General features: G+C 40.2%; 3 protein-coding genes across 4 annotated transcripts; all 3 read right to left on the reverse strand.

The window, feature by feature from the left end:
* Window positions 1-2,955: 2,955 nt before the first annotated feature.
* On the reverse strand, window positions 2,956-10,168 carry and1 (actinodin1). Its single transcript, XM_030756865.1, has 7 exons — window positions 10,010-10,168; window positions 9,476-9,573; window positions 6,696-6,740; window positions 6,181-6,326; window positions 5,008-5,397; window positions 4,417-4,659; window positions 2,956-4,327 (listed from the first exon to the last, which is right to left on the reverse strand). Exons 2-7 carry the CDS (start codon window positions 9,546-9,548, stop codon window positions 3,347-3,349), a joined length of 1,878 nt encoding a protein of 625 aa, XP_030612725.1. The 5' UTR covers window positions 9,549-9,573; window positions 10,010-10,168; the 3' UTR covers window positions 2,956-3,346.
* A 2,262-nt stretch (window positions 10,169-12,430) lies between these two features.
* Window positions 12,431-18,031, reverse strand: cops9 (COP9 signalosome subunit 9). Its single transcript, XM_030756968.1, has 3 exons — window positions 17,853-18,031; window positions 16,539-16,611; window positions 12,431-12,610 (listed from the first exon to the last, which is right to left on the reverse strand). The coding sequence occupies exons 1-3, from the start codon at window positions 17,913-17,915 to the stop codon at window positions 12,573-12,575; spliced, it is 174 nt and encodes a 57-aa protein (XP_030612828.1). The 5' UTR covers window positions 17,916-18,031; the 3' UTR covers window positions 12,431-12,572.
* A 357-nt stretch (window positions 18,032-18,388) lies between these two features.
* Window positions 18,389-21,293, reverse strand: otos (otospiralin). Of its 2 annotated transcripts, none has more exons than XM_030757139.1 (4): window positions 21,177-21,293; window positions 20,924-21,046; window positions 20,392-20,415; window positions 18,389-18,763 (listed from the first exon to the last, which is right to left on the reverse strand). In XM_030757139.1, exons 2-4 carry the CDS (start codon window positions 20,979-20,981, stop codon window positions 18,576-18,578), a joined length of 270 nt encoding a protein of 89 aa, XP_030612999.1. In that variant the 5' UTR covers window positions 20,982-21,046; window positions 21,177-21,293; the 3' UTR covers window positions 18,389-18,575. The 2 variants fall into 2 exon arrangements, with proteins under 2 accessions (XP_030612999.1, XP_030613000.1); XM_030757140.1 differs by having other exon boundaries at window positions 20,924-20,990; window positions 21,177-21,269.
* Window positions 21,294-21,384: the final 91 nt, after the last annotated feature.

Raw genomic sequence — 21,384 nt, forward strand, 5'->3', positions numbered from 1 at the left:
AGCAAGTTAATGCTTGACCTAGAATAATTGACCTTTAATGTCTCTGCTGAAGGCCTCTGAGAAGCTATAACACTGATGGACAAGGAATTCAGTTACTGATAACAAAATAAAGCTTCTTTCGTGCTGAACTCAAAGGGAATAAGACAATAAATGAGTAAAACAATGAATCTGGATGCACAAAAGTATGAAACAACTTCAAGACTAAAATAAAATAAAATACACAACATCATCAAGAAGCTTGAACTACTCCTTTTCAGTTTGGTTCCGTTAGTTAGACAGTTTCCTCAGACACCCACTATAGTGTTGTTCTTTTTTTAATCCATTTGCAATCAGCCATCACACAGCATCTCTCCTCTGCTCTCAAGGAAATTCTCTCGCTGTGTAATTCTGTTATTGATAAATACGAAGAACCGAGCTAGTATTAAAGAAAGATCAAATTAAGAATTGTCAGAACAAAGTAAGAATTCTACCAACATATTGAGAATTCTAATGAGACAGTAAACATTTTAAGCATAAAAATTCAATGAAAGTTAGAGTTCTAAAATTAAACTAAGAATTCAGAGCTTAAAATCAGAATTCTGATGACACAACCAGTTTTCTAAACTGATAAAGAAATAGAACTGTGAGAACAAAGCCAGAATTCTACCAACACATTGAGAATTCTAAGCTCAAAGCCAGTATTCAAAGATCATGTTCAGAATTGTGAGAACAATGTCTTAATTCTAGCAGCACACTGAGAATTCTAATATCAAAGCTAGTATTAAAGAAAGATCAAATTAAGAATTGTCAGAACAAAGGAAAGAATTCTACCACCACACTGAGAATTCTAAGCCCAAAGCCAGTATTCAAAGATCATATTCAGAATTGTGAGAACTATGCCTTAATTCTAGCAGCACACTGAGAATTCTAATGAGACAGCGAACATTTTAAGAGTAAAAATTCAAAGAAATTGAGAGTTCTAAAATTAAACTGAGAATTCAGAGGTTAAAATCAGAATTCTGATGAGCCAACCAGTTTTCTAAAATGACAAAGATATAGAACTGTGAGAACAAAGTCAGAATTCTACCAACACATTGAGAATTCTAAGCTCAAAGCCAGTATTTGATATTAGAATTCTCAGTGTCCTTCTAGAATTAAGACATTGTTCTCACAATTCTGAATATGGTCTTTGAATACTGACTTTGAGCTTAGAATTCTCAGTGTGTTGGTAGAATTCTTTCCTTTGTTGTGACAATTCTTAATTTGATCTTTCTTTAACACTAGCTTTGTTATTAGAATTCTCAGTGTGCTGCTAGAATTAAGGCATAGTTCTGACCGCCCACAATACGTGAGGACACATGGCTGTGTCTCTGACAGGCTGGTCTGCAATACGGGGGCCCCACAGGGAACTGTGCTGGCACCGTTGCTCTTCACCCTCTACACTGCAGACTTCTCCATCAGCTCCTCACGCTGCCATCTGCAGACGTTCTCTGACAACTCTGCCGTAGTTGGCCTCATCACAGATGAGGATGACGCAGAGTACAGACAGTGGACTCAGGACTTTGTGGATTGGTGCCAGCGGAAACACCTCCTGATCAAGCTGGTGGTGGATTTCCGCAGGCGGAGACCCACCACACTGACACCACTGAACATCCAGGGAGTGGACATTGAGATAGTGGACTCTTATAAGTACCTGGGTGTTCACCTGAACAATAAACTGGACTGGGCTCACGACACTGATGCGCTTTACAGGAAGGGTCAGAGCAGACTCTACCTGCTGAGAAGGCTGAGGTCTTTTGGAGTGCAGGGGGCACTCCTGAAGACCTTCTACGACTCTGTAGTAGCATCAGCCATCTTCTATGCAGCAGTATGTTGGAGCAGCAGCTTATCTGCAACTGAGAGGAAGCAGTTAGATAAGCTCATCAAGAAGGCCAGCTCTGTCCTAGGATGTCCTCTCGACCCAGTGCAGGTGGTGGGAGACAGAAAGACTCTGACCAAATTAACATCAATGATGGACAAGATCTCCCACCCCATGCATGAAGTTTTTACTGAACTGGAGAGCTCCTTCAGTGACAGACTGTTGCACCCCAAATGCACAAAGGAGTGTTACTGCAGATCCTTCCTCCCAGCAGCTGTAAGACTTTATAACCATCACTGCTCCCAGCGGGTTCACATGATGCACTGAGTATTTCCTTTTCATTCACCAGTTTTCACTCTGTGTTTATACACCACTCTGTATTCAATTATTAGTTATTAATATCTGGCTCTCTTCCTCCACTCACTCCCAACCACGTGCAGCAGAAGACTGCCCCTCCCTGAGCTGGTTCTCCCAGAGGTTTCTTCCTGTTAAAAGGGATTTTTTGCTTCCCACTGTTGCCAAGTGCGTGCTCATAGGGGATTGTTTTGATTGCCGGGTTTTCTCTGTAATTACTGTAGGGTGTTTACCTTACAATATAAACCACTTTGAGGTGATTGTTGTCATTTGGCACTATTTAAATAAAGTAAAATTGAATTCAATTTGATTTTGTTGAAACTGTATTGAATGCATTGCATTGATGGTCTGTCCAGTGTCTACCCAACCTCTAACCCAGTGCCAGCTGGACCAGATGTATATTTCTGTTCAGCAGTTTAGCAGACAGCCTGTAATACCTGAGAGATTCAGAGTCTAATGAAAGTTTGCTTTAAGTTGCCAAAGAATCCGGAGATTTTGAACCTCAACCTATAATACAAGTCAGTGTTTTGTATTTTCCTTCACATTCATACGAAAGAAATGCCAAGTGGAGCACACTTCAATTATTTTCTTAAAACTCTGTTTCAACTTTTATGTCAAAAGATTTAACCCCTAAATACCTTAAATATGTTTTTGCTTTCTTTATGGATCAGTTGGTCCCAGAGTATATCAGCATGTCATTGGGTAGTGAATCTTTTTTAAAAAACAAACATGTTTCTATATTTTTTATTAGAACAATTAAAATGAAATAAGACAATCCATCAGTGTCAAAAAGCAAAAAAACAATATTTCACTTTAAAATGCACAGATACAGAAGCAAAGCTGAGAGTTGAGAGGTCATTACACACTTGAATGCATAGAGGAGATTTAAAGGTGGGAAGTAAAAAAGCAATAAATCAAGGCCTGAAGCAACTAAAGTTATAGGAAGGCATTCCAACAAAGTTTTTAGCAGGCTCCCAGAGCAAGAAGCTGTGTTTGAGATGTACATGCATGTACTTGCTCTCTGGGTCCATCTAAATCACCTGTGTCCCACATCTGGTCCAGTTAGAACTGGTGAGGCGTTCAAGGGCTTAATTACAAGAACGCAGGGACTGTGCATTCATGTCCATCTGCATGCGTTTGCGTGTGTTAGCATGGTTACTTCTTGCGGTAGTTGTCTGCATAAGCTCTGTGATCATCCTGCTCAGGATAGCGGTCTCCATAGCGCCTCAGTATGTCCTGGAGGCTGGGCATGCCCTGCGAGAGAGGCTGGTAGGGAGTGTGACTCTCCTCCTGGCCGCTCTGGTAGGGCTCTGCTTCGTTCTGGTCCTGGTTGGCCTGCTCTCTCTCGGCTGCCGCCTGGTTGTAATCCTGCTCTGTGTGACGTTCAGGCTGGCTTTGAGGCTGCTCGGGTTCATAGCGACGCAGGCGGCAGTCACGGTCATACTCAGGGTCACAGTGTGGGTTTGAAGGCTCCAGGACACCGTCGCGGGTGCCGTCAGCTTTCAGGTGGGGCTCATAGGCCTCAGCAGGATAAGGAATGCGACGGTGAACTCCAGAGCGAGGGGCGCTGGGCTTCACGGGATAGCATTCACGGTCATAGCCAATGAAGCAGTCATAGCCCTCTTTGGTTTTACCTGGGGGACCCAGAGGGTGGCGCTCCTCTTGGGCAGGTTCCTCATAAGTCGGATAGGAATAAGGGTGCTGCTGCTGCTGCCTGGAGGATGGAGGACTGTGGCGCTGCATGGCACCTGCTGTATCACGCATAGCAGAGTAAGGATCATTGGAGTTAGACTCGGGAACAGCCCCCATAGGTGGAGCATATGGGTCATTGGTGTGAGTTTGGGCCATGTATTGGCGTAGTATAGCATATAGGTCAGTAGCTGGAGGAGAAGCTGGGGTACTAGCCTGGCGGTACATAGCATAAGGATCAGTGACTCTGTTAGGATTAGAATAAGAATCCCTATACATGGCATAGGGATCATACTGCTCAGCAGGAGGGGCAGCGTGGATAGCGGCAGCCTGTTCTCTTTCCTCACTTTTGTATGACTCTGGGGGAGTGGAAAATCTGGTGGCGGTAAGAGGGTTACAGCCTTCTTCAGAAAGAGGGTTGCAGGATCCTGGGCCAGCATGGGGAGCCTGTAGGGACAGAGTCAAATTAAAATATAGAAATGCAGAAAGCTAGTTAAAATCTGTTGAAGCAACTCAATATGACAAATAAGATGTACCGTATTGGAGGCAGAATATGCACACATGGGGTCCCGCAGTGGATCACAGCTGGGATACTGCATGTAGAGACCAGCAGGAGCTTTCTGCGTCATTTTGCAGGTAGGATCTTTCTTGGGGTCACAGCCAAGGTGGGCATATGAAGGACGGGGGCCAGCAGAATACCCATAAGCAGCTCTCAGATGGTACTGCAGACACTCCACATCATCAGAGGGACAGATACGCAGCAGCTCTGCCTTCTGCTCCTGAAGCATGATATAGAAGGATACATATTTTTACATGGATACAAATATTCTCATCGAGAACATTTGTAAGGAATAAAGTTACTGCACCTGCTAAATGCATCCACAAGGGGCAACAAAGATACAGGGTTGCAAATTTTACCCATAGGGGCTTTCAGGTGTAATAATATCGCTTTTAACTAGAACTGTCTCTTAAATAACATAAAATGTATACAGTAATATTCCTGTCAGTTTTTCTGTTGTAAACAATTTTGCATGCCATTATACAAATGTTGCAATAAATAATAAAATAATGAAAAAAAAATACACAGAGAGAGAGAGAGAGAGAGAGAGAGAAAAGCTATAGCATACCATGGTAAGGAAAGGCATTGTGGATGGAGAGTAGTAGTAGTACCCAAACTGAGGGTCCTTGGTTGGAGGAACAGAGCGGACGTACTGAGGAGCAGGGGTGGCAGCTGGGAGCACCAATGGCATGTAGGGGCTCTTTCCCTGGGCTAAAGCCATGTACATGCAATAGGGATCCTTGGTGGGGTTACAGGTTTTTACTGGGGCAGGTTTGGGGGGTTCCGATTTTGGATTGCCCCTGCTCATGTAGGAAGCCATGCAGTTGGGGTTCTCAGAATCAGCACAGGACTTGTAGATATCTCCCAGGTGGCTCAAGTAGGCCTTGTAGGAGCGACGTCCCTCTGCGCGGTTCTTGTTCTGGAGATAGGTGAGGAAGATGCGATCCATCTCCTGAATCTGAGGGGAGGAGGGGTTTATCGATAAGCTGATCTGATGATATGTAACAACAAGAAAGGAAAGACTGTACCCAGAATCAGATTTTTTTTTTTTTAATGGGGAGAACTGTCACTCTCTGAATGTCCAACTTCGGGGGGGGCGTACAGCAGACGGTTCAGAAAGAATGAGGTCCTGTGGAGATCTGAACAAAGCATACAGAGGCTAAAAACCCCCTCCTATGTACCAGACTGTGACTGATTATTGGGAACATACTGAAAGCAAGGATTTGGGGTGTAGACATTTCAGCAGACTTATTACTTTTATAGACTTTAAACCTGAATTCTTTCTTTTTTCTTTTTTTTTTTGTCTTGTGAAGTACAAACATCAGTCTCGTCCGGTGAGGCTTTTTTACATGCCAGCGTTTTAAGTTTGATGTCCAATATTTGCTGTCTTTTAGTTCTTAATTTGATCTATACTAACTCATCTCTGCAGTTTCTGGCTCTTTAGCCACTAAATGCACCATTTTCTAAGTTTATGTGTGCAGGATTAATTTTTCTGTTATCAGTGATATACCCAGGTTTAAGATGATGATTAATAAGTATGACTCGTGAGCTGCCCTGTGTTGCCTTTCTGCTTGGTCCTGCATCCCGAATCCCAGCCCCTGTAAGCTTTAAAATCTAGTAAAACATATCTCATTAACAGCTTGTCAACACTGAAGACTAATGCTTTGTATTGTAAACTCGGAGCGTCACATCGAAACTTTCATGTGGCATAGTAAATGTAGAAAACAAAGTGTTCACTCACTGCCTCCTGGTTGCCGTTGTCAGTAAAGTACTTGTACCATGCCCAGAAGTCAGAGTGCTGTTTGTACCAGCTGATGTTCCTGCGGTTTCGGATAAGCCTCCTGTGCGCCGCTGCAGCAGCTGCTTTCTCATGGATACTTTCCCCTGCTGAGGGCAGGAGATGGGAAAGGCACTGCTGAGCCAAGGCCTCCAATTTCACTCAGACATCAAACTCAAGGACTGTGCAGTGGCTTTTAAAGTTTGCAACAAAGCATCCAAGGACTCAAACCCCATCAAGCCCTCTTATTTTTTTTTTTTATTTGCCAAGAAAATAACTGCCATCTCGCATTAGATCTCAATCGCGGGGTTAAGTGTTGAAGCTACACGGAAGCCAGGTGAGGTGGAACTGATAAATTTGAGCATTACTTTCCAATCAGAAACCTCTTCCGTGGACTCAAAAACTTTCACGGCCACTGTGCACTCTTTAGAAACAAACACATGTTTAAGTACTTTTAAAGGTGAAAGCCACATATTTACCATCTCCTTTGGGCTTTTGCACAACTGGTCCAGCAGACAAGAATGCTACAAAAAGAGAAAAGCAAAAACAGATGTTGTTAAGGTCAAAATCGCTGATTCTTTCTAATCTAATTTATCTAATATACAAGCAATAATATGTCATTAAACCTCAAATGCTTACGGGCTGATATTATTCATTAAATAGGGCTGGGGTAATTGGCTCTGCCTGAAGCACTGGTTACTGCGGTTCTTTGTAGATTTTTATAGGGGTTCCTGTAACACAGAACCCCATGCTGTGCTTTCAAAGAGCCATGTGTATCTGTATGGACATACATGCACACATGTGCATTGTTTGCCCCCCCCCCCCCCCCCTCACAGCTGAGGGAACAGCACATTCAGCTCCACTCTGGGTTTCTTTCATCTCTGCAGGGAGAAGGCGTTAATCCCTCACAGAAGGAGAGGAAGGAGGAAGAAGAAGAGAGGAACAGATGACAGGTTTAAAGGGATCCACAGGGGATAAATCAGGGTTATGTGGCGCGTGTTTTAAGTGGAAAAAACAGTAAAACAGTTGTTTGGGGGTTTTTTTGGATTGGCGTAATCAGAAGACTGGATAAACACTGTCACATGTGAGGTCAAAGAATAAGTGTGACAACTAAAGGTATGGATCTAAAGTACAAAACAGAATTAAAGGAGAAGTGAAGGTGACCCAAGGTGATGTTTACGAGGAAGAGGAGGAGGAGGAGGGTGGGCTGAAGGATGCTGCCTCAGTATATCCGCTCTATTTCTTTCTCTTTTTTTCCTTTTTTTTACAAGCCTGTAAAAAAAAACTGCTGGCACATCTGGAAACAGCAGCACTTAAAAAGGGCAGAGAGGAGGTGATGCTGACAGGTACTAATTTTTTTTTTTTTTTTTTACTGATGACTGAAACTCCTCCTCCTCCTCTTTATTACAGTACATTTTTCCCCCTTTTAACCATCAGACAGCATAACTTTTTCAAACCGATTTTAAAAGAAAGACGGGGTATAAGCAGAGCCTTCCACCTCTGTAAACATGCCAATCAAATCAAGAACAAACTGGAAACAGGTGGCAGAGGAGCAACCTGTCTCCATGTTGAAACACTGCTGGTGATATATGAGCATCACAGGCGTGTTATAGGATATATGCGAAACCCGGCTGAGTTGTAGCAGTGGTGCTGCTCATGAACTTGTCAGAGGCAGAGCAACTCACCTTTAGCTTTGACATGAAGCAGTAACTCAGGGTAAATGTACAGCACCAAAGGTTTGGGCACACTCATTCGTATGAATGGGTCCAAACTTTTGACTTGTGCTGTATTTTCAAGAAGAGTTAACAATAAGGTCTGTCATGAGAAAGAAAAGGAAAAGCAGAAACGAAATAAAGCTGCTAAACTGAAATCAGAAATGTGTAAATCAGTACCGCGCCCCTTTGAAAAGAAGGCCTTAAAGTTATGTCCTGTGGCTCTGAATAGCTTTATCAACATTATGCTGGCCTTTATCCAGTTATGTGCTTGAATGGTGTAAAATTACTGTATGTCAACTTAAATGTAAAAGGTAAGGCTCTGAATTATGACTATTTTATTTAACAAAAGCATTAAGCAGCAGTGGCTCACATTTGTCATCATTGTGGACATGAATGACTCATTCTTGCCCACAGTAAAGTTGACTCCTTACCTAATGATTTTCTTTTCGTTCAGTTTTTCGACCTGTAAAGCCGGAAACATGTTTTTTTGTCATCTCTGTTCTTTTTTTCTTCTTAGAGTAGCCATCAGTTAGGACACGAATGGTCTCACATTTGCTCAAGTACTGTATTCAAGAACAAATTCAGTGTGACGACTGAGCATTCACCAGAATCTGCAGTCTGTCTGGGATTTTCTTACTCTAAAAGGCCCCACCTCAGCACTGAAAACTTTCAGTATGCTTATCTATCAGAGCGGCCGTGTCTTGTAGAGATGCTGCATTTTTTTTTTTAGGTGATTTTGCTTCACAGAGGAGGTGGAAAAGTGTTTGAAAGTTGCTGAAGCCTGCTGCATTCAGATGAGTTTATGAGTTGCAGACACGTGGTTGTAATTTGTTACAGTTCGCAGGCTGCGGCTTTATTAGGCACTGAATGAATTCAAGGGGTATCCACTGTATTAGATGAGAGTTTAAGATATTGGTAAATTTGTTCTGATGAAAGATATGAATGGTTGCTGATTTTGCAATGTGAGATTTTAGTGCTTTTGTGCCTTTAATACCATTACAAAGGGATTATCCTTAGATTTGCAAGTCTGATCATTTTATCGCTGTTGGAGGCATTTTACAATACAACTGTTTGATGAAGAAAATATTTGTTGCAGTCCTACTTTAATACCAGGCAATGTATATAATACATACACAGCTTCATCTTTTCAGCAGTAACATTTTAACTTGAGATACTAACAATGACACTAACCTTGAGGGATTTGGTCTCAGGGATGCACTGGTCAAGTGGAATAACCTCCAAACTGTCTTTAACTCCTCATGGAGATCTTGAAGCTTTGCTTTTATGATTCATGCAAATGTTTTCAAGAATTATTTCATTTATTGTGCTTCTTAATTTAGCATCTTCTGATTATGTTCTTGTGATGGAGATTTTAATCTTAATGTTAATTACAGCTGCAGTAACATATATGTACAGTGTGGTATTGCTACTAACATTATAGTTTAGACACCTGTCATCACCTCTATATCTCGCTATGATATCATGTATAGCTGACAATTCTGATCTTGTTATTTGATAATGTCTGATCTCTGCTGGGTACTCACCAGGCAGCAGCATCACAGCCAGCAGAGCAGCGATCAACACGCCGGACAAACTAGTTCGTCTCCTTTCAGCCATGACTGGACCTCTTCTCCTGCTAACACTAAAAACACAGTCTTCAAAACCCCTATCGCTTTGATCCTTTCTGTGCCTTAAAATCTACCTTTATACTTGCTTTTATATTTTACACACACACACATATATATTGGCTGCAAAAATAAGGTACAGCCAGCCACAGTACCAGTATAATATTTTAGCCACTCTCTATTAAAAGTCTCCACTCGAATCACAGCCTGTGCTGCTGAAGAGTTGGATGAGTGACCCCAGCCTGGGGGGGTCACTTCTCCAAGGAGCTGATCTCTTTAAACAAACATGTTGCCACAGCGGGTCCTGGCTGGGTTCAAGCTACTGGTTTGTCATAGTAAAACAGAACCAGGTGTTTTTCAGCAGACAAACTTCACTTCGGCCTGAATTTAAAACCTTGGAAAGTACCTGACTCTACCAAAAGTAAACACAGACTTCACTGTTTGGTCTCTTACCTGTGGTTATTTTACTTCAGGGTGTCCTTCCAGACGATCCAAAGTGGACTCAAATGAAGCTCGGTCCACCAGGTATGTACGTTGGGGGGTGTTTATGGGTATGCGAGGGACTCCACGTACACCCTGTTCCTGCAGCTCTTCTTACAGACTGCCCTGACAAAAGGATCCAGCAACGTTTTAAACTGAGACCATCATCTCTGACACGCACAAAAAAGCACATCAGGACCACCTGAGGGGGTCAAGGGCCACGCTAACAAGATGCCTGATTGGCTGAAACTTTCAGCCAATTGGAGGCACCATAATTAAAGACAGAAAAAGAGAGAAGGTGGGAGAACTAGGAGTAAGGATGGAGACGTGGAGTACTGGGTGAAATGAAGATGCTTCAAATTGTTAATTTAAGACACTTAATGACTGATTGTTTACCTGTACTAAACATAAGAAATCACATCTGTTTCTGACATGCAACAATAACCTCTGTAAACTAAGGTAAAAACCACAGGGGGGGCAGAGGTAAGAAAACACAGGGCTGTAAAATGAAGGGGCGTTGAGGTGCCACATAAGCATTTTTCAGAGGGCCAAACCACAGCTTCTGTCTGAACACACACAACATGCACGCACAGCTGGTCCACACATGAGGAATTTGATAATCTACAGTTTCCTCCTCAGTTTAACTGTGTTCAGGCATGCCAGCCCCCTCAGACACACAGGTACACGCACACACGCAGAGTAATTTTAGTGGAAAAGCTGAGATACATGATGCAATAGTAGTAATAATAGTAATGTTATCAGGTTTATATCCCGGACAGCTGCAGAGGGATTTTATTGTTTTATGGTAATGTTTTTTTTTTTTTTTTGACTAAAACAATATTTTCACATCAAATGTGATTTGGTCTAAAATAAGATTTTGAAGACAAAATCAGTTTTAAAACATTGTCTTATTCTAGAAAGAGAATAAACATTTATGGAAGAGTTACATTTAGGAAAATTGCTTCCATATGAATGCTGTGCTTAAATGATCACTTGAAAAATAGCCAAAGTCTAAATTTCAGGCAGAGGATTTTAGTGCAGTTACCACTGGACATAAGTGAAAGTCCTTGTAGAATAATAATAATAGCTTGTAGAACCACCAAGCAGCAATAAAGTAACTGTTTTCTGTATGACTTTTTCTGTCTCTCAAGTCACTGTGGAGGAATTTTGGTCCTCTCTTCTTTAAAGCGTTGCTTTAATTCAATCCCAGGCATTAGCCACACCACAGCATTTCTGTCAAGTTGAGGGCTGAGCCATTGCAACACTGATTCTTTTCTTCTTCAGCTATTCTGTTGTAGATTTGCTGCTTGGGATCATTGTCCTGTTATATGACCCAGTGTTTCTCTAGCTGTCAGACAGATGGCCTCTCCGAGTACTTTGATATACAGATGAGCTCACGGTCGACTCAGTGACTTTAAGGTGCCCGGGTCCTGTGGCTGCTAGTCAAGTCCCAAATCATCACCCTTCCACCAACTGAATTTGCTGAGGCATCCACTCAGAAGATTGTGGTATTCTGTTAACAAACTGCCAAGACTTTTTAGAGAGTTGCTCATATTTACTGATGATCAGTTAATCAATTGCATTTGATTAGCAGCACCTGGCTGCTACCTACCCTCTTAATTCTTCTAGAAGCATAAGGGTGTAGTTAGTTTTTCACAGGCCTGCATAGAGTCCTGTGGTAACTTTCTTTTTGTCGACTGTATGTCAGAAAATGCTGCTGCAATTTATCTGGTAATGTAATCTACTCGTTACATTAAATTTGTTTCATTCACAGTATCCCCTGTGTAACTGTCATTTAACACAACACTTAAGTCTACCCTCATAGGGAGGACATGAAGAAGAGTTTTCTTTCAGTGGCCTGTTTTAAGAATCACTACAACTGAAAGCAAAGTGAGTGAAAAACAGAAGTTGACAGAAAAATGCTGCGCTAACAGTGGTTCTATTACAGTGATGAGTATAGGAAGAAACGTCTGAGTTAACACTTTTTTTAAAAGTATAGTCAATCCTTAAAAAGCAGACGAACAAGCATGAACAGCTATTTTTACATCTTTTCTATTTATAATACCTTCCTGCTCCTGTATAGTTGTAGGCTTATTGTAAACTGCCTTTTTTTTATTTCTTGGGTCTTTATTTGCCCTCTGTTCTTTTAGCATTTCCACATTTTTCCAGCTCTATTCCTGTCCCATCGTGCCCCAGCTGATCATTGAGTGGTCACGTTAACACTGTATCTCATATGTAATTATGTCTGCTAACAGGTGGTTCTCAGATGAAACAAGCCTACAATCCAGGCGGGAGCAGATTCAAACAAGATGACACCAAAACCATACTCATAATTTTCTCTTCAGCTGGAATGTAAGGGATTCTCAGAATTGTGACACCTGGTTCACCAAGACCTTTTTTTTGTACAAACAAAAAGGCTTTATTTCAATATTGGGCTGAGTGATTTATCCAAGGGAGGCTGTACAAATAAGAGACTTGTAAAGATGTTTTTTATATACATGTTTAACTGAATCAAACAGGTGTTCAGCCGCTGTCTTCACTGCAGGTCATCATCATCAAACAGATCCTCAAAATCTGCAAAAGTAAAAGGAGAACAAAGACAAGGAGGTTAAAATGTATCCCGTTTCAAAAATATACTCCTGCAAAGCTCTCACATTTCATGCTGCTGTGTACACACTTTTATCTTGGGTGTGCCTTTTGGGGGGTTTTGTATGTGTGTGCGTGACTGCATTTGGCCACAATTAAAGCACAGTTAAAGAAATTGTTTGTGCACCACCTACATATATAAGCAATTATCTCCAGTCACACAGACCTAGAGACTGGTTGGCGACTGTCTAGCAAACACAGGTCGATAGGTGTTCCCCAACCAGTTGGCAATCTGCTAGTGACAAAGCAATCACAAAGGGGTTTTTGGTGCATGGTGGTTTTGGTGGTTTTTGTGATATCTAGTATCTTGGGATATGGGTGTTGGGTTGAATGATGGAAATAATCTGAATATTTTGACTTGGAACTACAGAAGAAAGAGGAACAAATAATTGGCCAAAGGATGATTTTTATTAATCGATGATGTAATGGAAAAACAAATTAATGAGAAAAATTGTTAGTTGCTGCCCTAGAGGTTAAAAAATAAAAAAAATAAATAAAGAGCCAAAATTATTTCACATCTGGAGAGCTGGCAGCATGATGTCCCAATCACTACAGATGATTTTATTAGAAGTCATTACGCAGTTCTCCTGAGACTTTTTAATGCACTTTGACACAAAGCACTTGTTCCATTGTTCAAAATGTCCCAAAGTGTGCTGGCTGGCTCTAACATGCTGACTAACATGAAAATGACACAATAGTGGAGGATCTAACAAATCAATGGGTGCCATGGTTAAAATGGCACATTTCTAATTTTTCATCCAGTCAATCATTGGAGTTTGAACAGGATCTTTTGGGGCCAAAATGAAGCAGTGTGCTCTAGTGTTACCGTGCACGGCTTTCAGTAATGAGGAACAGTTTGCCCTTTGGTTACCTGTAATGACTTTTAGTGGTGTAAAATCATGGTATAAAAGTCAAAGCTTCTTTGAATGCCTCACTGTCTTCAAAAAAAAAAAAAAAGCCCCGTTAAAGGGCAGTCTCTGAAATAAAACTGCAGTTCTGCACGATCACCCAACTTCTATAAACAGAACCAGTACTCACTGACCTTGTAAGAGTAAAGGCAAACTTCCATAACAATTAACGACTCCATTTTAATTAGGATGATGTGTAAACGCCCACTGTGCAGATAGTGATTAGTGCTTTGCCTCTTTGGATCTGGGACTCGGGTACTAATGAACGGCGTATGCACTGTCGCTCTTTCATTAACAGCATTAAGAGCACTAGAAAAGATATTGGTTGCATTTTTTTTTTAAATCACTGCTTCTCTACTTAAAATAACAGACATCACCAGGAGCAGAATAGATCAGAGGTCGCTAGTAATTCTGTATCAACTTTGCCTGTTTGCTTATTCATGAATGAAAATATGGATCACTAACCACTAGGCTGCACGTGCACTGTGTTTTTCTCTGTGCTAGATCACCTGATTTACTTCATATTTTATTTTGCTCATCGTTTTATTTAGTTTGTAGTCTGTGAGCAATGTTATTTCAGCCATTAGTTCCGACATCAGCAAAATATGGCCCAAGGTTCAGAAAACTGCCCGTGAAAAAGTGGCGCTTCCAAATGATTTTAAGCCGAGACTCTGAACACATAACCTGCTCAAAAGCAGGTTATGTGTTCAGCATAAGTTACCATGGTGATCTAATAGCTCGCTAACTCATTAATCTTGCTTCGTAATATATCCCCCTGGGCTAAAAACAAAACAAAACACAGAACTGTCAAAAACTGCAGTTCTTCTAGTAGCCAGTAGTGGCTGTCCCCATAAACTGCCATGATGAACTGTCCAACTTTATAGAATTATACTTAATTTATGGTACTGCAATTGTGTCTGTTTGTGGAGGTATTTGCCCAGAGAGGGGTTTTCAACCGCGACAAACATGCTCCTGTGCAGTCCTCCAAAATCTCAACTGCATGTTACTAGACATGGATGATGCTGTGCAGAAACAGGGAAGGGAGCAACAGTGGAGTTCACCACACATGGGAAAAGCGATAAAAAAAATACATTATGAAAATAACAGACAATGGCTGCAGTGGACACTTTGTATTATTTTTAACACTTTGTACACTTTCACTTCAGTTCGTTGTATGTTATAACTTCACTCTGCTCTGTGGCTGGCCGATGGACCAATAGCAGCACAAGCGAGAGAAGCTCACAGACCAGCTGTGCAACATATTTTTGACACTGCCCCTATATGACAACTGACACGCTCTGTTCTGTATGAGAATTTAAAACCCTAATGACTGTGGGTATGAATGATTTTCTGTATCTATCAGTTTTAGAACAGAGAGAGGAGTCTTTCAGTACTGATGTTTTTTTGTTCCATAAAGATGTTGTAAAGTGGCTGATCAGAGTTGTTCAGGATGGCTTCTCCTGTGGTAACTGCTTACATGCCAAGTGATGGTAAGACAGTAGCTCTGTAAGCTTTGATATTGGGTTTTGTTTTCTCTGGTAGGACAGTCAACAAATTGTGTGAATCCATACGGTGCTGGACAATTACATTTCCTTTTTTTTCTCTACATAACTTTAGAGATACATTGTATTGTAGTATTTATTTTTTATTTCTTTATTTCTTAGAATGCACTGTTTGATTTGTTGAACTACAGTACTCTTCTTGCTCCAAATGAAATAAATTGTTTCATATTTGCTATATTCTGCATTTTTTGTGATTTATATACATAAAAAAAATTAACTGATGATGTAGAAGTCTTAAAAACTCACATAAACTCATGTATCAAATATGAGCCACTTGGCATTGAAGGGCTAAATATGATTATCTGTTCTGTGGCCCTTCACCTACTCAAAGTAAGCACACCCCCTTCTTCAGTTACTGGGAAAAAAAACCCCAACAACTTTAAATAAGGGCTTTAAAATGATGATATCCACAGTGTAACAGTACTTTAAATACATAGATTATTGGGTTGAGGGGACCCAGTTCTAACAGTGTTAACTATCCAGGTGATGAGTGCCGATGTGTGTGTGCTTTAAAGCAGCTGACTGGCGAGGTGTCCCGCTGAGTTTCAGTCTGACAGCAGCTATAAACTCACTTTACCATCCTCTTTCTCTCCCATTTCCCTCCCGCTCTCTTTAACAATCAGCTCTTTTCTATCTAGGTCATGTGCTGCTGAGCCAAAATTGTTCCACCGGCAGCCAGCGCCGCAAGACACAAAACAGATTTGCTTGGTGTTTTATAGTGTGTCTTCTGTGCCTGTGTTTGCACATAAACCGGTGTTTACAGGGGAACAATGGGATTTCTGAGGGTTAATGTGAGAAGATAATGTGGTTAAAGGAAGAAAATGGATAACAGGTTTAGGGGTTTCTCAGCCATATAATAATTCTGGAACCTATCAGGTTTATTTGCTGGCTTTTTATGTGTGCTTGAGTTGTACCTAAAGTTAAACTTTTATTCTGTTTATTTTAAACTTTAAATGAAAGCTTTGAACAGACAAAATATCTGGCTGTCCAATCAGAAATGTAGACATATTTAGCAGGTTTCAATTAAAGAAACTTCCTTTCTGCCAGTAAACACAATCACACTTAAACTCAACACATTTACAAACTGGAGACTTTTTTTACTTGTTCGCTTCACAATTTTTTCTATTGGATGTGATCATTAAATAGACAAATACATTTTTTTTTTTTTTTGTATTTCTGGTGCATTATACCATGTGGCTTAATCAGATTTGTTTGACTCATGAGACAAATTAAGGAATCGCAGCTTACCGCTTCCATATGAAAACAAGATTTCTGTTTAATTCCAGCCCAACTCTGTAAGCTCTAACCTCATTAAATTAATTCAGTGAATTAAATTTAATCCTCATGAAATTTATTTGGGAAGAGATGCAGAAACCTGTGCCTTACCATTAAAGAAATCTGAGTGAACAGCTTTTTCGTTGGCTGCCAGGTCCATGAGTAGGCCACTGCTGCCCCCTGCCTGCAAACACACAGCAGTACACCCACTTATATAGCATGAGAAAATCACACACACACACACAGCAGTGTATGTTATGGAAGCTTGTTTCTGCCACTATTTTAATGACATAGTATCTTAATGATATAAAAACGTATCTGAAATTAAAATAATTACAATAAAATAAAAATAAGTTAATTTAAATAAAGATATTGAAATATTTTAGGGTTGTGTGCAGCTGAAACCTGTCCCAGCTGTCACAGGCCGAGAAGTCTGCTGCACCCAGCACAGGTCACCACTCTGTCTCACTCTCACGTTTATTTAAAATCTCTGATTAAACTACCATGCATGTCTTTGGAGCGTGGGAGAAAGCTGGAGTACCAAGAGAGAAACTGCACACAGAAAATCCCTGGTTGGCCAGTGGATTCAAACACTGAATTACTCTGAAGCCCAACAAGCAGATCTTTACTACAAAGACTTCTATAATAAGTGCTGGATGCTTACGTGTATGATAAACGTGTATTTCCCATGCTGAACATAGCAATCATTTGTTGCGTTTTATTTTGCTGGCCTTGCAGAGAACTTTGTAACCTTTAAAAGTGCCCTCTAAAACACACATTATTGCTAATATTATTACAACTAAGGGGAGTAAATTGCAGTAATGAAAGAGGCAATCTAGGCCAAATTAAACACATGATCAACACATGGACTGAATGTATGTACATTTTAATGTTCTTTGTTGATCAGAAGATGGTGCTGCAAAGGTATGGTGTAAAGACAGATAATAGTACAGGTGACAAGATGCTGGTCTGATAAATAACAGCATGGCGATGTCTTCAAGTGCAGTTTGTTATTCCTGGTTTTGCCTCTGATTAAGTGTAAAACGTTGGGCTTCCTGCCACATGCTATTTGTGTAAAGAAGAAAGTCTGCATGTCTGCCAGCAACACCTGCATACACTTAATGGGGCTCAGGTGCTTCTTTCAAGACAACTTTATAACCCAAACTTTAACGTCATTAAGGCAACTAAATGTAAACAGATAAATAATACTAAAACTAGCTAGATGAATGTATTCCTGCTACAAAAACGCAAAACAAGCATATTTCTTCTACAGCCTTCCCCTTTTCTAACCCAACTGTTCCTAATAAAGCTCTCCACTTTAAAGTTTTATCGCTTCCGTTTCATGTCATTTCAAACATACCGAGTTAGCTAGCATTAGCATGTCTGGGCGCCTGTTAAGTTACAGCTCCAAATCCGTGAACCTACCTCGTCCAGATCCACGTAAGGACCAGCTCCTTCGGGGAACATCTCATCCACTGCAGGTTTCATTTTGTCGCGCTAACTGTTCAGCCGCTAATAGTTAAAGGAGAAGTTCTGCGTTTGTAGCTAGCGATGCTAACTGGCCAGTGGTAAACCAAACAACCGTGTGCAACAGTAATTTGTGCCCGGACTTCGCTGCTGACTTGTCCTTTCGGTCCGCCCTCCGCAAAATATGGAGATTATTATAATATTACCCACAATATAATGGTAATTTCTTACGTATGTATTTCTGTCATATTTCTGTTAGTTACAATGAATTTATAGATAAAATAGATAAACTTAGATCTCCACAGTCTCTGATTATGTAAATACTGCCATTGTAAATAATCATGTCCACAACAAAGTGGTGTGGAATTGTGAAAAATAAAATCATTTAATAATTTCTTCTTATTGAAAGCCTCTTTTTTAAGGAAAAATAACAAAAACATAATAGAAGGAAACTGATTTTTAAGAATATAAAAAAGATGATTTCTCAAACTTCATTACATGTTTGTAGGATGTTTATTTATTTGTGGCACACTATATGACAATATTATAGAAAGCTATATAGGGCTATTTCATTCTAATTCTATTCTATATGTTCAGTTTTACAATGTTGTCCTTTTTTTCCTATAATATTTTTTTTATTCATGTTATCCCCCCCCCCCCCCCCAGGTCCTGCCATCTCCCTTAGTGTTCATGTCCTGCATTGGTCTCATATCCCAGAGTGTCTCCTATGGGCTGATGGGCGAAGAAGGCCCGGGCCATTTCGTTGATGTGGCTGTAGGCTCCAATGGATCTGAAGTATTCAATGTAGTTCCAGAAGTCAGAAGTGGAGTAGGGCCAGTAGGGAACAGCTGGTGGTTCATCATAAGGCACTGAAAGACATGGAGCATGTCAGGAAGGACAGGGTGAATCCAGTCTCAGACACTGATATGCTGTTACAGAGCATATCATGTAAGGGATTTACTGATGATGGTTAGCAATAATAATAGTTTTTGATTGTCATTAAGCCTGGATTAAAATGTACAGTCTTTGAAACACATTCAGAAAAGCAGCGGATGTTTTTAGCTGTCACTGTAAAAGTGATATATGATAGGCAGAGTTTCTCCACGTATGAATATGTAAATTATGTGTGTGGAAAGAGGAGCAATGTCTATCTATTTTCCACAGAAGACAAAGTGAACCACAGCCATCTGTAGGGGTTGCCTTTGTTGACTTGTTTAACATAATGAATGGAAAATGTGGTTCTTATTTGTGTTTGTTTCATTTCCAGCTGGTATTTAGATCAGTAAAGTGTTTTGCTGCTGTACCAACTCACTCACACAACAATTGTATCTGCATTAGGTAATCCTCAATGTATCATCTTCATTTTGACAGCAAAACACAGGAAAATAATAACAAGATGTGCCAAGATCATTTAATGGAAAACATTAACTTATCATAAAAATCTTTATTTTATTTTGTTTTAAAATCACATCAAGGTGCTTAACCTTTGTATTTGGCAGCAAAGTGCTGCCACTGCCAAACGCAACTTTTAATTGAGGTGTCCAAGTAGAAGCCTGTTAAAAATGAAAAATAGTTGCAAAAATCAGGTGGTGTGCTTGCAAGAAATGTCAGTTAAAAGTAATAATGTTATTTAAAATGATAGGTTTATCTACTAGATTTCTGATATGCGTATTAGTTTGTTTTTTTTATAAGTGGAAGTAAATGGATGGATGGATGGATGGATGGATGGATGGATGGATGGATGGATGGTTTGTAGAATAAACTTCCACAAGTCATGAATTGAAGAGATTATTTTAAACAGAAATGACACACTGGACACAAAAATATAGTATTAAAAGTGGTCTAATTCAGTCAGGTTGTTCAGGATTCTGATTGAATGTTGTCTTTTCCCTATTCATGAGCAAGGGTTAAATCACTGAAATTCTTTTCTTAGGTAGGGTCACTCTCAGAGGTCACTCACCTCTGTTGGAGTTCATATGTGAGAAAATAATGACTCAGCATATGCATGGAGACATTAAGGCCCAGCATAGTTCACATGCCTTTTCTCCTTTGTATTCTTGTACTCAGAGAGCAGAAAATTCCAATGCACATGAATGGCTTTCCTTTGTATGAATGTTTCCTGTTATCACAGTGGACTTCAGGTTGGACAGTGACTTTACATGTGTGCAGCCGAGCTTATTGCAATAAACTTTATCTCTATAAAAAGCTGGTGAGGCTGGTCTCAAAAGATTTCCACAACACTCGTGAAAAAAGTTATGTATGACTAACATTATGTTCTAATATTTATTTGAATGTGAGAAGCAAGCTATTAACTTTCCATTTATTAGACATTTTATGTCATATATTGTTATCTACAGTATAGTAGATTCATGAGGAATTATGGAAAATAAAAAGGACAAATATTTCTGCTAGAGTACTGAATTTTCATCTCTTATGTAGAGCTTATTGAGCTTTTTTCTATAGTATGAAGATGTCTAAAAGAAGTTTGAAGTGTTACCTCCTTCTGGGATGACTCTGGCCTCTGTAGTGAGGAGATGGAGGAGGAAGGGGGAAGGGGGAAGGAAGAGAAGAAGAAGGAAAAAGTTAACATTTCAAGCATTCCTTGGTTTTCCCAGCACAGAGATGGGATTCAGGTCTGGAAAAGTGAGCTTTTTCCCAGGGGAATACAAATACCTGCTCCCTCCTCCAATATTTTTGTTGACTAGTTGCGCGTGCGTGCGCACACACACACACACACACACACACACACACATATATGCACAAACAGCTTGAACCAGAAGGAATTCATCGTGGCAACTCAGACAGAGTCCTCTTTGTACACAAAACAAATGCACCCTATATGCAGAACTGTCATATCACATGATTCACAGCTGTTTTCACCATCATTTCTACATGTACATATATCAAACATGGTCTTACAACTTAATAATGTTTGCTCTGTATGAGTAAATTAAACTTTAGCTACAGCAAACCAACTCTTCAGTTCAAAAGACTATATTTTTTGTGGATTAAAAAAAAGAAAAACTCACCACTGAGGTGACAGGCACAGAGGCAGAAAACAATACTGAGCCACACCAGCAGCTTCATGGTCCCCTCCTAAATGCAGAAAATGCCCACCAGTGCTGTAGGTTTTTTTTTGTTTTTGTTTTTGTCTATGCAGCAACAGAAATTTCCAAACAATAAATAAGGTTAAGAATACACCAAACTATTCACAATATATAATATAATATTATATTTACAAGTAATTTTCTGAAAACGGAATCAGAGTCTGCAGCTGTTTACCTGTGAATGTCCTGTGAAGCCGTGCAGTGAGATGCTGCTGATCTTCTGCTGGTTCACTGAGGTCTGTGGTGTGAGGAGCTCAGAGGAGGAAGAGGCAGTCAATCTCCAAACACACACTTAAACAAACATGTGCACATAACCCAGCCAGGCGATTTCCCCTTCACTTCACTGTGAGCAAAAACAATATGTTCCCTATATTAATGATGAC

The sequence above is a fragment of the Archocentrus centrarchus genome, chromosome 20 (genome assembly GCF_007364275.1).
Source record: "Archocentrus centrarchus isolate MPI-CPG fArcCen1 chromosome 20, fArcCen1, whole genome shotgun sequence".
Classification (NCBI taxonomy): Eukaryota; Metazoa; Chordata; class Actinopteri; order Cichliformes; family Cichlidae; genus Archocentrus; species Archocentrus centrarchus.